At 50.1% G+C, this 15,871-nt stretch overlaps 1 protein-coding gene across 1 annotated transcript in view; it reads left to right on the forward strand.

The window, feature by feature from the left end:
- Positions 1 to 5,427: 5,427 nt before the first annotated feature.
- Positions 5,428 to 15,871, forward strand: part of LOC131209506 (protein outspread) — a 173,714-nt gene continuing 163,270 nt past the window's right edge. The window contains exon 1 of the mRNA XM_058202591.1: positions 5,428 to 5,547. Within this exon, the coding sequence (XP_058058574.1) occupies positions 5,428 to 5,547 (120 nt within the window). The remainder of the gene's footprint in view (positions 5,548 to 15,871) is intronic.

The raw sequence follows: 15,871 nt of genomic DNA on the forward strand, positions 1-15,871 counted from the left end.
CCGATAAGGGGCCAACAAACGGTTAGCCAGTCAGCGGTCGACAATAAATCGGAGAGCGCGGTATCAGCACGTGGACATCTTTCGGTTTCTGCAGTTGCGGATCAACGCGGACGTCAATGTGACGTTGATCATCGGGCGGAGGAATATTCACTTGCCTGCGTTTAGTCAGTTAGCCCAAAAACGTACCAAAGTCCCGTTCCAGCTCCAAGTTCCAAATCTGAGGCTGCTTGCGCGTTTGCGCCGCGGACGAATGAATTACGGACCTTCCCGTGGCATCGATCGTATCGGTCACCGGTCGGCTGGCGATCGTATCGTAAAAGGGACGACCACCGGACCACCGGTTTTTTGCGCCTACCTCCGAGTGCTCAACCTCACGGAAAGGATGCCGTTGAGGAACGTGTCCCCGGCGAACGCAGGTTCGCCGCCGCGTACGCGAGATTCCGTTGCATTACAGGGCCCTCCTGCGGCCCTGTCTCAGGAATGCTTTCTAGGCCAAAGCGGAGGCAGCACCGACGGAACCGGGGGCAAGATTACATCATTCATCATCGCGGGATCTCCTCCAGGGGTCCGGGGACAATGGGCCGCGGACAAGGACTGTGGCGACCAGGAAGAGATTCCACGCAATCTTCCACACATGCGCACACGGCACATACACAGGATTGATTGCAGATTACCGGAGCGCTAGAAGCCCAGGAATGCCCCGTTTCCATCCATCCATCGTCTCGTCGGAGATTCTGAATAGCGGAGCGGTGGTGGCTTCTCGGCCATTATCAATGCCCGGCAACTCGTTGGCCTGGGTGGTGGAGGTAATGTTGCAATTGAAGAACAATTTGAACCCATTCCACGGCTCCCCGGAGGATGATGCGGAAGTCTGCCGGCTACCGTAGAACCTGGAGCCCAGAACCGGTGAGGCATGGAGGGAGGGGACGCATACGAGTGTGTGTTGCGCCATCGAAGCGCTAATCTGACAAGCTGCATCTGCGCGGCCAGAGCAACATTCTCCGCGGGAGCCGGTAGCTGGGCGGGATTCTTGGGCACCAAGAAGATATTATTTTGTTTTCCCGAAGTCCTGGCGCGTTCCGGGGGCTGGTGGTGGCTGGCGAGGTGCGATTGTCAAATCAAACCCCGTCCCGGACCGCTGAAGGCGACGGGGCTCCCCGGCTGCAGCTCCGAGATGAGGGATTCCACCGTGCGATGCAATAAATCTTTCCATCAATGACGACGTTTTCTTCACATTCCCGTTGCTTGCTCGTCCGGGTGTCTCGTGTGTGTCTCACTCGCCGGGACCTCCGCGGGCCTAAGCCTACAATTTGTGCCGTGATTGAAGGAAGAATTATGTGTGGCGGTCGGTAGGGTGCGTCTTGTAGTACGCGCAGTGGCGGCAAAAAAGGTGGCAAAGAAATTGACGATTCGCGTAAATGGCGATGATAAGCTTAACGGGGATTAATATATTGTGGTGCAGGGCGGTAAAGGGGGGGGCCGTGATAAGATCGGGGCTCGGATGCGCCAGCTGGAACGGTTACGAGGGAAGCAATTACAAGGAGCACCATTTCTTGGGCTGCCGGTTGGGGCGCCTTCGGGAAGAAAAACTGGGTCCGTTTGACGAGGAACCCTTGATGGAATGCAGATCCGATAGCCGATCGTTTGTGATTTGATTAAGTGTTATTACGCGATAAATGATTACAGGAAGGTTTTGCCTAAGAACATTAACCGATTGAATTGAGCGAAAATGCATAGCGTTTCGTGAAAATAGTTGAAAAATACCAAAAGGTCAAGCGGCCGAAGGGTTTCCACGAAGCGTTTTTGGTTTAACGTTTTTTCAATAATGAACCTAAGAATGAACTTAAGAATGAACTAGTCCGTGAGAATGAACAGGTCGAAAAACCAGAAAAATGAGAGAGAATAGAGAAATATAGAGAGAAAAGAGACCGGATCGGCAAAACACAGAGACTAGGAACGCAGAAACGAGAGAGAAACGAGAGAAAATAGAGAACGAGAGAGAAAAGTTCTCTCGTTTCGTATTTTCGCGCGATGTTAAAATAAAAATCATCGCAAGTAAAATCATCGAAAGCAAAGATCTTGGCGCAAATTTGACGTAAATTTGAAAAACTTAAAATCAACTTACCGAACTGATAAAAAATGACTACGACAAAAATGACTACGCAACCAAAAGTAAACATATTGGTTAAATTGTGGAATTGAAATTGAAAAGGTTAAATTGGCCACATATTCTCCTGAAAGTCACTTGCCCGGCGAACGCTGAAGAACGGCCAGACCCGGTCTGATTGAGAACGCAGAAGCCCAAATCTGATAAGAACATATTTTAATGGTTTGAAACTCGGAATCCATTTACGAAAAGAACCTTGGGGGAACCTTTTCCATTAAATAGATGTACCATATCCGGCCACTAACGATAACGATCACCATCTCCAAATTATGTTGTAACATAAATATCCAAAAACAATCAATACGACCAAATCAAAAACAATTTCGCTGCACCTTGAGCACTCCGCCCAGCAACAAATGAGTTGAGATTAGAACATCTTGTGGCTCCTCAGAGCCAAGTGTCCACTTTCCGCCCAAATGATGACGTTCGTTTTCGGGGCATTTTGATGCACTTAATATGAACCAGCTTCTGCTATATTAAGCTATCAGGCTAAAATAAATTTAAACTTTCTGCGATAGTTATTGGATTCCATTGCATTCCATTGGAATTCGTTGCCATAAAGTACATATCAGCCCCGTTAGTTTGGCGATAGTCAAAATGTCCTGAATCTTCAAAGCCCATTTGGTCGATATGCAGTTGTTGATAGCGATCAGGAGGCACATGCAATTGCATTTTCCGGAGGCTAGCTGGTGAACGTTCATCGTAACGATCGTGGCAAGGGAAATTCATCGCCACTTGGTCAGGTTCGTCATCAGGTTTCAGGTTCGAAGGCTCAAAGTTACGTTGAACACGGTTGAGATTCTCAGAGAAACAGAGAGCCAGAGAAGTTCAAACATTTCCAACTTTTGCCGGGAACGGACATATTTTTGTGCGCGTATAGGTAATTCAAGTCGAGTTTACGTGTTTGTTGCTGTGAAAGTGATCTTTTCCAGGCCGGGAACCACTGGATTCTGTGACTGCGAAGAGGTTCATTGTTTCCCTTTTACTTCGCAACCGGATAGGAAGGAGTTAAAGCTGCTCGCAGCTACAAAAGGTGTTTGTTTCGCTGCAAAAATAACGTACAAGCTGAAAAATAGAGTTGTGCTTTGGTTAGCAGTTCAAGGGTATGATTGAGGGTATTGACGCGTAACAATTACTAGAACATCCTCGCTTGCCCTTGTTTGTCCAGCCTGATAAGCGAAGTGCGTGGAGAATCGCGTTTCAGCGGTGCGTTGTTGTTTGTTATCAACTGGCCGCAAAGTGAACCTGTTTGTAGGTGCGGCCGTTTCCATTTGTTTTGAGGCACAACTAGGGACTGAGGGACCAAAACCCTTTCGAATTCGACGCGAACAGTGATTTGATCGTGATCTTCGGGCGATCATCTTTTCTCGGCGAAATTCCTTTCGATCGCTCGAAATACCTGCGACAAACGCGTGCGTGCGCGTGTGTTTGTGTTGGGATGAGTGCGTGAAACGGGTTGAAAGTTCTCCGGTGTGCGTGCGTGCCTGTGTATATCTCTGCGGCTCGATCGCATGGCCAATTTGTTTTGTTGTTTTCTGCTTTTTTCCGTGGTTGTTGTTGTTGCTGTTGGATGCCGTTCACTCATGTGTGGGTGCCATCGATTGTGTGGATGGCATTGCGTTTGCGTTGCGTTTGTTATGATGATGACGCTGATGCCAGTTGATGATGGTGGTTTTTGGGGGTGCTGCTTGTGGCTTCCGTGGGTCGTCGTTGCATTACTTGATGGCGACGAGAAAGATCATTTAACTCGTGGCTGGTTGCTGCGATTCAAACAAACAATAATCGAACAGATGTCTTGATACCGCGCTGAATAATTTCCATAGTAGGCTTTATCGGGCAATGTTTGTGAAAAACAATATTCGAGGGCTGTTCAAATTTTTTTGCGACATTTGACTTCATTTTTTTAATGGCGTTAGGTTGCTACACATATCAGTGACTTATGGTGAAAAATTCGTCCATTTTAAGTACTCACTCAATTTTTGACAGCCGTTGGACTGTGCACGTGTTTTGGCTCATCGTCGATTTTTCTTTACTCCGAAGAAAAGATGGCGCAGAATCATTCTCAAATGTTTTGTGAAAAATAAAATTAGGGGCACAGACGTATTCGAAATGTTAACTGTGTCTTATGAAGAAGCTATTGAGACGAAAATCAGCGCTTATCGGAGGTTCTACATTTTTTAAGAGGTCCTAGAAGATGTGAACAAGAGGCTTAAACAATGTACTGCACGAATTTTTGGCCCACAAATGATGCCTACCGATACCGTGTTCTCCAGATCTACCCCCTTGTGACATTTTCCTGTTTTCGAAACTTAAATTACCTTTTCGTGGTCAATTAGTTTTGGAGTACAAAAAAATCGATGATGGGCCAAAACAGGCCCAAGCAAAACAGCAGTTAACTGATTACTCAAAATGGCCGAACTTTTCACCATAAGTCACTGACATGTGTAGCAACCTAAATCGAATATACGTGGCCCGCGAAAATGCAAATGTCGCAAAATTTTTTGAACAGCCCTCGTACTCTACTAAGCGTAGCAATCGCAGCGAAACAATGTCGCAATCAAAGAAGGCCTCTGAAAGCAAAGTCACAGTATTCCGTTTGTTTGCTTAACCATTTTGTCGAATAATGTCGTGTGCTGTGGCAACAGATAACGCCGGTGGAACTGAGGTTTGAACCACCCACGCACCACCCATGCGGCTGTGGAAACCGCGGACTTCCGCCGCGGTTTACGGTGAAACGGTTTAAACATCCTGTTTGATCTGTTTTGTTATCTATTTTCAGCAGTGAGCGAGAACGAGAGAGAGAGTGTTTTAGGTACGATTGGTGAGGCACCAAATTGTTGTGCAAGTGCGTGCTAGTGTGCCAGTGTGGTTCCATTTAAACAACGAAACAAAAGATCCGAGAAAAATAGATAGATAGCAGTTTGGTTCCGGTGATCACAGCGGTGGCCGGTGGTGAGAAAGGTGCCCGGAGTTGGTGAGATGAAGGGTAGATGAAGGCGAAAGTTGCACTGAAGCTGCATCCTTTGGGGTCCAGAGTGGTGGTCTCGGTACGACCACGTGACACCGCGTGGGCCACGTGACCGCGCTCACAAGATGGGCGCGTGAAAAGTGAAACAGTGATCCGACTTCCGTTCCGCCTCACCCCGTTCCAGTTGTTGTTGTGGGTCGCGTGAAAAAACCCCGGGCCGGTGTGTGCGAAGAGTTTTGTTTTGGCACAGAGTTGCCGAGTGTTTTGGGGCGAAAAGGGCAAATCGAGAAACATGGGTACCCGGAACATCGAGTGTCGTAAATTTTCGCCGAATATCTTCAACAAGAGCAAATGTACGCACTGTTTCCGGCAGCGCGAGGAGCACAGCGCGGCCGCACTGGAATGCAATCGGGTGAGTTTCGAGGTCCTTGCGCCTCCCGCTTTTATCTCTTTTCAGCTCCCCCGGGTTTTATCACACCGTGCTTGCGTCTGGCGTTTCTTCGGGTGCGCATTTGCATCAAACGCCATGTCGGCCGTTTGGCAAGGTCTTAAATTTGTCTCCGGCAGCCCTCGTTTGGGAGCCCGATCCTTGATTACCGATGGGGCGGTGGTTTTGAAATGTTCGGATTCCTTGGGTCCCTTTCCTCTTCGGTTGCACGTTTAATTGACTTGAAAAAGCCGTGGCGCAGTTTTGTAACCTCCGATTTGGCCTTGAATTGGCCGCCGTTCGCGCGAACTGAAGAAATCGAGCCACTCGAGGGTTATCCATTTAGCCAAGCCATTCCATGCTCTGTGTAGGAGCCCGAATTCAGCTTCAAACAGTGCCATAGTTAGTGGACTAAATTACGACAAATTTCACGGCCCTCTCGTTTGTGGGTCCCTCTCTGGAAAGCGGGCTGATTCGTCACATCTCCGGTGGCGGGTCGTCATGTCGTCATCGACTTAATTTCGGCGACAACTCCGTCGCCGTGGCGGTCGCCAGCTCGATTCGTTGCGCCGTTTCGAAACAACGCGATCGCCCCAAGCTGTCCCCAAGTAGTGCCCCAAGTCCATTAGATCCGCATGAGCATGTGAGCCGACTGAAAGGGGTCCAACAGACCGGCTGCGGCCAGACTCGATTTATTGGGATTTTTCTCCATCGCCCCCAGTTAAAAGGGGGGGGATTCGGGTGGAAAAAGGCGCAAGTTTCGGGGTGACCCTTGGTCCACTCCGGGGTCGTCCTCGAGACCGGAGCGAGTCGCTGTAGCGTCGCCGTCATTGCTGGGCCCGCGTAATATCTCACGATCCGGGCGCGCGCGTACGTGCGCTACGTGCGACGATTTTTTGTTCGCTCTTTCTCCTGGAAGCTGTGCTCCAAGAATGTGTGCCATGGTCCGGGTGGCCAGGAGGACGATGGTGAGTCTCTTCGGGCCACCGCGACCGAGAAAGATCTGACGCGACTTACTGACCGATCTTTTCCCCCAGTACTTTCAGATCATGAGGGAAGGGTCAAAAGGTTGGCGATTGCATCTCGGACGAGGCGGACGCAGCGGAAAATTCGTCCGACACAACAAGCGGGGCGATTCACGTGTGTATGTGTGTGCCGTGGGGGCAAAACAGGAATGTAACCGGTGGCCAGAATTCTGCTCTCTGCTCGCCGAGTGTCAGGGCCATGGGTGGAGGTGACCCACCTAGGTGACCTCGCGGACTGCGCCGGGCCCCTTTTGGGCTCTCGACTCTTGAGCATGGGTCGGCCGCACGAGCACTTTGGGGACTCGTGGACTTTGGGAGTCGGGCGAGCGATCGTGTTGCGTCCTTTACTTTGCGTTCGCTGTGCGTTGCGGCGCAGCTGAAGTGTGGACAGACTTTTTCGTGAACCCCATCATCACCCGGCCACCGGGTGAGGTTACGGGAGCTGTGGAGCAGCCGCGTTGCCGTTGGAGCATAATTTATGCAAAAAGAAAACGAAACGCCGAACCCCGAAGAAGCCCAACTCGTTGACCGCAACAAATCGGCGGCAAGATCGGTGCTGCGGATCTTGCCACGGTCTCGCCACTCGGTCTTGACGAGCCGTTTTTTCGGAGGTTTCTTGCGATATGCTACTGTGACAAAGAAATGTAGGGAATTTGCTTCATAATTGAAAAAACATTTTTGTTCTTGTAAGTTTCCTTTAATGCTCTGCAAGACAATTTTGTTTACCTTTATTCGGATTTTCGAAAAGGTCCAAAAAGTTCTTTTTTGGAATGGCCTTCAACGCGTTCTTCATTAAGGCTCCTATCTCAACTATTTACAGTAAAAAGTGGCCACGGAGCGGCCTCCTGAATTTATTTACTTATTTATTGAAGTATTGCTAACGAGCCGCAAAGTTTAATTGACTAGACCTAACCTAACTGATTACAGCTGATTAAGTTTTTTCTCATCAACAACAATTAATGCATCTGAAGCAAAGCTTTGTTCATGAAACGACGAGAATGGGATAAAAGACATGATAAGCTGATTTTCAAAATGACAACGCTCGATCCAATATCGCAAACCGCTCAAAACCTATTCAGAAAATGTCGGATGGGACTAGTCGGACTAGTATTTATTCCGTTGCATGAGTAACGATTTAGCAGCACAATTATGATTATGAAAGTATTTAACTTAATGTGAAAGTATTGAAAAAAGGGGCTCTGAAGGGATCGCTGATAAAGATGAGAAGTTCTATCGATACGGAATCTAGGAACTACCTAAAAGATTGGAAAAAGTAGTAGCTAACGACGGACAATAGTTTTGTTAAGGTAGTCACAAGTTTGGTTGTTGTAGTTAGATTAGAAATGTCGCCTAAAACCGCAGGAATTAACTTCAACACCTAGACAAATTTGAGCAGGTAAGACTGTTCTACTACACGTCTGAAGTTCTGAAATTCCTAAGCTGCGAACAGGCACCGCTCTCAACTGTTCAGTGTCGGGAGTCAGTCAGGAGAGGATCAAATCCAAGCAGAAAATATCGGGTACGATGGGGCGAGGGTTTGGCTCAGATCCAACCAGCCGATCCGATTGTAAGTCCGAAGTGCGGGATGGATCTTAGCTCAAAGTCAATTAGGATGCCAGTCGCATGGTAAGTCCAGTCAGCTCAGTTTTCCCGTTTGTGTTGAACCCCAGTAGTATACATTACCGCACTCGGGTGTCCGCCTTTTTGCACGCGACAGAGTACATGTGCGTGCGCCTAGAGAGAGGACGCGCGCGCGTTTTGCGTGTGGAATCTACGCAAGAATCTTGAAGAACCTGAAGTTGGTGTGCGGTTAATTTGGAGAGCTGCTTAAGTGGACTGCGAAGCGACCGCAATTCGCGCGCACAAGATAAAGCACAAATTGGGCCCTTTCGGGTGGCCTCAAAATCCCAAAAAGCAGCCGCCCTTGTGCCAGAGCCGGTTGGTGGCGCTACCTGGTCGTTGCACTAATAATCGTGCCCGTGCCTTGACCAGTTCCCCCGGTTCCCAACCACCAGCAACGACGAGCGGACCATGTGGCACCGAATTCCCAATTCTTCTCACATTGGGGTCCCCGTGTGGCGAAGCCGGAAGCCCCGGCTAATAACAGTGATCGTCACCGGCGTGCGTTTATCACCGAAAAGTGACCACTTTTCGGGGGGAAGACCAATCGTGTGTGTGACCGCATTTCTGTGGGTCACAGCCCTCCCGATTCTAGGCCATCGATTTTCGGGCGGGGACCTCGGGCTAATGAAATCGAATGAACTTGACGCGCATTCGGCTGGTGAGAGGAGGCCACCGGGAGGATGGTTTGTGAAGTCACGGTCGAGGCCTACGCCAACTGACCCTTCCCCCCTGGAGTGGCCCTCTTTCCGCGTTTTTGCGAGGCGAGCTCGATCGGTGGAAAGTGCTGTTATTAAACATTTCCTTTGCTGCGCGCTGCTTGCGACAAAATTGGCCATCGGTGGGGACCCTTTTCGAATGGCGGCTTCTGGGGACCGGATCGGTGGGGATTATTGGAGTTATTGGTCGGTTTCGGTCGCGTAGTGCACGTGTTTCGAATGCGTGTTTCGCAGTTCGCGAGTTGTGGAATGCCAACCGCCGCGCACCACTCGCTCGCTGCCGATGTAAAATATGGTTTCGCCATCCAGCTGCCGCCGCCGGCTCTAGCGAAGGCCGTTTGTTGTTTTTTTCAAATGTTTGTTAACTCAAACTTACGGGGCCGACTGCAGCGTTTTATAAAGAAGGTAATCGTTGCGTTTGGAAAATTTTAAAATGGCTTACGACGACTCGAGACGAGATCTTCGACGTTGGGGGCTTCCTCCTGGTTTCCTGGTCGTTGGCCCTCAGGCAGGTCCGTCAGTCGGTTCCCACCAGCGTTCGTTCTGCCGAGAGCGCCCATTTCTAACCGACGGCTCTCCATCAGGGCCAATGTTGATTAAGTGGCCCCAGCTAAGGGGCCAACCGCAAACTGGTAACGAAAAACCGGCCCCGCACACTAAAACAACAATCCACTTTGGTTCGGTGGAGTTCGGTTGTTGGTGCTGCTCCTTCGCGGGGAGCACACACGGTCCTGCAAGTCGGATGGCGGCGGCGGCCGAATCGAAACATTTTCAACAGCTGTTAATTTTTCAATTTCACGAACCCCGGCCCCGGACACCACCAACCACCACCAGCCACCGGCCACCGCGTTTGTAGCGAAATGAAAAGGAAAACGACCGTGCGCCGAAGAAACCGACAAACGAAGAACAGCAACGAGCGCCAAACAACGAACCCGCGCCGGGCGGCGCGCTGGTCAGCGTTTGTTGTAATCGTCGTCGTCGGAGTTCGTTCGCCGTGCCCTTCTCTCGCTCGTTGTCCTGCGCCTCTCCGCTGCTTTAGTTTATCTCCCGCCAACGGGCAGGAGCCGCCGGCCAAGAGTAAGATAGAGCGGCGAAGATACCAGTTCCAACATAATGGGCGCTCGTATAAGAAAATAAAAGAAAAGTCCGCTTCTGCGAGGGGGGCGGTAGAGGCCAAACCCGGGGGGATATCCCGGCGGACACGTATGCTCGATTGCGTAGTGCCACGGGTGGTGTTGCGTACGCTCGATCGAACTGCAACTATAAAGTAACGTCCGCGTCGAAGCCGAAGGTTTGCGGGCAAAAACGCTAACATTGCGGAAATTGAGGGAGAAATGTCCGCGCGGTCCCAAGAAATGACCGCATTGGAATGCGCGTGGCGGATACGTCCACCGGGGGCGAACGGATTTATTAACGGCGGCGGCCCGGAGCTCTCCGGGAAGGCCAGCGGGATGCGGGTTGTTTCACTTTCATTGCACGCGCCCGGGCGCGCGGGCGGCCACTACCGCCACCACCACCGCCGCCGCCAGCAACATATTTCGCGACGGTGAGCTGCCCGCCGGTTTCGCGTCTTTCTAATTATTGGCCGCCAGCGTACGGCGGTGGCATTCGCGCGCCGGCCATCGCCATCGCCGGGCCCGTTTTATTTCTTTTTTGCCAACTTTTTTTGCGTTTTGTTTTGCGCCCGATAGAAAGTGCCCTCTTCTCGGCACACCCGGCCTCACGGCAGAAATAGCTATCGACGAGAATTGAATTACTTTCGCTGCTCGCCGAGGCTGGTCGCGCGAGGGCGGTATTATCGCAACTTCCCACGGCCATTACCGGTGGCCGCCCGCAGGCGACTTCAGGATGGTTTCAGGATGGTAGCGCTTTAAAACTAAACGGTAAAATGTGTTGATGTTTAGTACTTAGCACGAGATCGGGTGCTGGGTGGCCCTTGCTGACCAAAGGCCCTTTCGGTTGGTTTGGGAACTGTGTTTGGAAGTTTGGCTCCTGTTTGGGCGATCATTGATCGTGGCGATTTGGGATCGGAAATTGGGCCATAATAAGACGTCGCGGATCATCTTTCAGTTGTAGGGAAAATTACAGACTAGCTGAACTTGTTTGACGTTAGAAACCCATAATGAGGGGAATTTTACCCATAAGAGTTGGAATTTTTGTGTTTGGAGAAACGATTTCAAGAGAATCTTGAGGACTTGGAAGACGATGAAAGGCCTGGGCGTCCAACAAGATTAAAATGTTCCAGAATTGGTGGAAAAAGTTCCCAAAATCATTGTTGTGGATGGAAATTTCTCTGTAAGGATGTTGGCCGAATGTAAGCTCTAATACAAGTAAAGGCAGTTTTTGAAAAATTGTAAGCTCAAATTAGCCACGTAAAGAATATTACATGACGACATTCTAGCAATCCAAGCGGCTGTAACACGGGTACTAAATCTACTGACACATAAACGAGCATAACTTTTTAATCTGTCATCTGGTTTGCATGAAATCGGCTAAGGCTTCTTTTTTCCTTTTTTAATTAAAAATTTCATTATTTAAAAGTCATACTGTAAATTTTTCTGTTTTGGCTTACATTTCGCCAGATTTTCTGTTGCTCTTTACGACGTACTTAAGCCAGACAAAAAAAAACTCCCATTAACATTTTGAAAATTTTCTACTACAGAAATTTGGAGGCTCAATTTAGTATAATCAAATGATCGAAAGGCCTCGTAACTTTTAGGAAAAATCTGTGAAAACCTATTTTCTCGAGGGTCGCTTGGGGCAAAAAATAGCAACGGATAGGACCAGCCAGTAAGCACTTGGCATGTTGCGCCCACAGGTCTGGCCTAATGCAAGGTGGACAACGCGTAAACTGTTAGAATTTCCTGCGATGAGTTCTTCACCGGGTTGTCCACAATTTCTAATACGCTAAATGAGTTCAACATACTTCACATAACCGGGTAACCCTGCTCAGTGAACTGCCGATTGAGGTTTAATTCGATGCCACCATGCCAGAGTAGAGTTATGTGCACCTGTAGCCAATAATTTCCGTTTTTTGCGAATGTTTATCCAAAGTCATCTGCACATTTCACTTGCGTCTTTGAAATACGCACCAAACCTGCGCGGTGCGTTGAACTGACGCCGTGGCCTCAGAGACACAAACACATGGCACTGTTGGCGGCGGCGGTGCCGGTTGCAAAAGGGAAAGGTTTCGCCGTCCTCATGTGAGCTCATCACCACCTCCGGTGCGCGGCCATGATCATGATCGTCGGCCGTCGTCTTACGCGCGCTTGGAATGTGATTGTTCTTCAAACGCCGCCCGGCTGGCGGATGGCTGATGATGGGTTTTTGATGGGGTTGTTGTTTTTTCACAACCGCATTTGACTACGGCTGACTGAGCCGTTTTTGCCCGTCGGGCCCACATGTGTGTGACTCACTCTTTCGCCCGCGACCATTTCCCGAACGGGCCATTTCTCTCTCTATTAGCAGCGATTCGATTTCTTTTCCGAACGAGCCGTCGGCCGTTTTTTTTGTGGTTGCTTAACTCTTCACAATTTCTGTGAGATGAAAGAGAAAGTTCCCGAAGCGTGTCGCTGGCCGGGTCTCGGAGGAGCTGGTGGGCATGGGACATGGGACGCGAAGATAACGCATGAGCAGGGCATGGTGAGTAATTGTGGCTGGCCGCGCGGGTGACAATCGGGTTAAGAATTTTTATTACTTCATCGTCACCAATCGGCGCTCGGATGACGGGGTTGATACACTACACTGAACCAAGTTCCCGCTACACTAACCTGACCTCGCTGGGCTGGTTCCTTGGGTCTCTAGTTCGGAGAAAGTGCTCCTTACTGTGGCGCGCTCAAAGCGAACAGGAAACATGGATGGAATGGAAGGGCAAAGCAAAAGGAACCGTTTCATATTTCAGACCCGTTTGATGTGTCAAGGCTCCGGTTTTCGGTCCATACCTTTATGCTTTTCGTGGTCCAAACGCACCCGAAAGTGCGCATGAGCGACCGACCTCTATGAGGTTTTGGGTTTGTGGAGTTCAGGGCCCAAGAGAAGTCCGAGAGGTTGACCTTCCGTCCCGAAGCGTTACGACGCAGTAATTTAATTAGTGTTATCTGGCTTAGCCGAAGATTATCCTTATCGCGCGACGAAGACCAGCGTTGACGTCTTCGTTCTCTCTCCTTGGGACGGTGTTCGTTAATGGGCCCCCGTGCGTGCGGTTCAAAACAATGGCCGGGGTCGGGAGTGTCCTTCGAGGGCCACCGATAGGGCTTCCGGCGATCGTCACCGCCACCGTCCTAAGCCGTCGTTTGCCTTGGCTCACGGCACTAAACGTGCTGCGAAGGTTTCCAATTATTGACACGACGAAAACCTTGCCGCGCTGCGTTTGTTTTCGTTTTTTATCGGAACTGCTCGAATGGGGATTGTTTAGAATGGGCACACGGCCTGCAGTTATGAACCGATTGCATCCACCGACCCTTATTGCCCTTATTGCTCACTCCATCGTGGTTCGATGTCGTGAGTGGCAACAATTTATAGTGCATTTGTTATCGGAGGCCAGCGCCCCAGCAGCGCCCCCGGAACGGTTGACAACTTCTGTCTCAGGCGAGGCCATCGCACGCCATCGTCTGTGACGCTGTCCGCAGTCAAATTATAATAAATCGTCCTCACTTCACACCTGACCGGGAAGGCGAGAGGGCAGCCACCAGCTCTCGCACTCGCCACGCCGCTGCAGTCAAGATGCCGGCCTGTGCTTATGATGAAATAGGATACTTTGTGGCTTCCTTAATGTCGCGCCTCTCGGTCCCGTGGTCCAGAGGGGTCCGGGGGGATCCGGGGGGAGGTTCGACCCCGGGCCGGTTGCCATTGCAATGACTTTTCGCACTTCATCTTCGCATCGATGGGTGGCGAGGAGCACACGGGCCGGAGTAACACTAAACCCGATTAGCCGCTCCTGATACCCGGGCCTGGACCCGGACGCGGGGCGAGAGGACTCACATGCAGTTTTACACCCCTCGCGGCCCTCCACCCCAGCACAGCGCAGGTCACCTGCATTCGATCTGCATCGCTGCATCACTTCGTTCCGCCGTTTTCGTCCGCCGTTCGGAATGTGGTTCGGCCAGCAGCAGGCAAAGCGAGGACAAAAAAAAAAATAAAGATGGTCGATGCGGTTTCACACAGCCTCTTCTTATGCTGTGCCTCTCGCCAACCGACACACGGCGGCGGTGATCATCGTGGGGCGAGCATCGTGGAGAGCGAGAGAACATGGAAGACAAATGAATGTGCACAAATGTGAACAACAATTGTCGATAATCATCCGTTCGCCCTGGCCAGGGAAGGATTACCTAGCGGGGTGGTGCTGGGTGGCGGTGGGCGGTGGTGGTGAGAAAATGGGTGGCAGTGGAGGCGCCAACAAACACACACTTACCACGCGCGCGCGCACCTTGAACATTGTGCGAGATCTGGGCATCTTAACGGCCTGCCAGAGCCAGAGCCGGAGCCACTAGAGAGCGTGGAAATTTGTTGAAGATTAATCATCTTTCACCTACAACTCTCTTTATTCACTGCGGCGGTCGGTCCATTTGCTGTTTTTGTCATCGTCCCGCGGATGACGGCGGATGCAGTTGTGGTGCATCCCTGAGAGATGCACCTGAGAGCCGAGATCGTTCGATTCGACATGATTGCCTATTGACGGCTGACGACGGCGACGACGACGAGTGCTGGCAGCTTTTCCAGCTTGGGAGAGGTATGACGGTTTTATGTTTTTCTTCCTCGCCGTGTCCCCGTTTCACCCGTTGCTTATCTCCGATGTCTCTCCGGGCGGGACCCGTGGTGGAAGCGCGCCCGGGAATTGACACACTCGACTCGAAGAAAGGCCGGCAACAAAAACGGACGAATGAGACGAAGTTCGATGTTCGATTATGTTTCTCTCGTGTCCGTTTTCGATTAATTTCTTTCGCGGTACTTTCTTCGTGGTACACGTCCACGACGGACCACCACCACCCCCTAGTGGTGGGTGGGTGGGTTCTGACCGCTTTCGTTCGTGTAATGGCGATTTGAGACAACGACGACACGACAGTACTTTGCAACTGTATTACGGCTCGGTTGCTGGCCGCGGTTGGCAAAGGGTGAAGCCACAGTTCTAACGTTATCCGACGTCTACATTTTTTCGAGTTTGGAGTTTTTCGAGTCTGGTTAAGTTCAAGTTTCTGATTGTTCTTAAGTAAGTTCAGGTTTTTGGGCGATTTTTCGACAGCTTTTTATAGCACATGTGTAGCGTTTGGCACATAGCGCTGCGTTTACATTTAATTAATTTATTTTTGGCAAAGAAATGCAAGTATGTAGAGTTCGACGAACGCTTTTCGACGGGCAAAATCCCAAATGGAACTCATAACGTTGTGGAAGTAGTCTACTTGAAGCCGATGCTATTAGTAAAATTTGGTTCAAATGCTCCCGTCGTGGTGATGTCTCGCTCCAGGATAAGCAATAAGTGCTAGTGGTGGGATCAACTGGGAGTTGTCAACTATAAGTATCGAATAAGTATCGAAGGCGTGAAAAATGCAATACGAAGCCTCAAAAGCGTTGGAAAATGCTTAACTTGTACTAGGCTCAAGTTCCTGTTCTATTTTGAATCGATATCTACGACGTTTGACATCTCAAGGATGTTCTTGGAAAGTGCTTGAGCATTATTATGTCCTGTTGGTAGACTAGATTCATAGCAATAGCAATAGTTTAAATAATTTGTGTAATAAGCAAACGTTATCAACACACAAAACATAATGTTTTGCTTGGTTCTAGATTCAGCTTCAATAGCACCATTAGTTTTGAACGTCACGATTTGTGAATAGATCGCCTACAGTACCTTGAAGGACCAAAACCCCAAACTCGCATTGTACTGTCCAAATACTTCTGACTGCTTCATCTGTGCTTTTGACACTCTGTGCGGAGGATTGTTGTCGCCCC

This window comes from Anopheles bellator, chromosome 2, assembly GCF_943735745.2.
Source record: "Anopheles bellator chromosome 2, idAnoBellAS_SP24_06.2, whole genome shotgun sequence".
In the NCBI taxonomy this organism is placed as follows: domain Eukaryota; kingdom Metazoa; phylum Arthropoda; class Insecta; order Diptera; family Culicidae; genus Anopheles; species Anopheles bellator.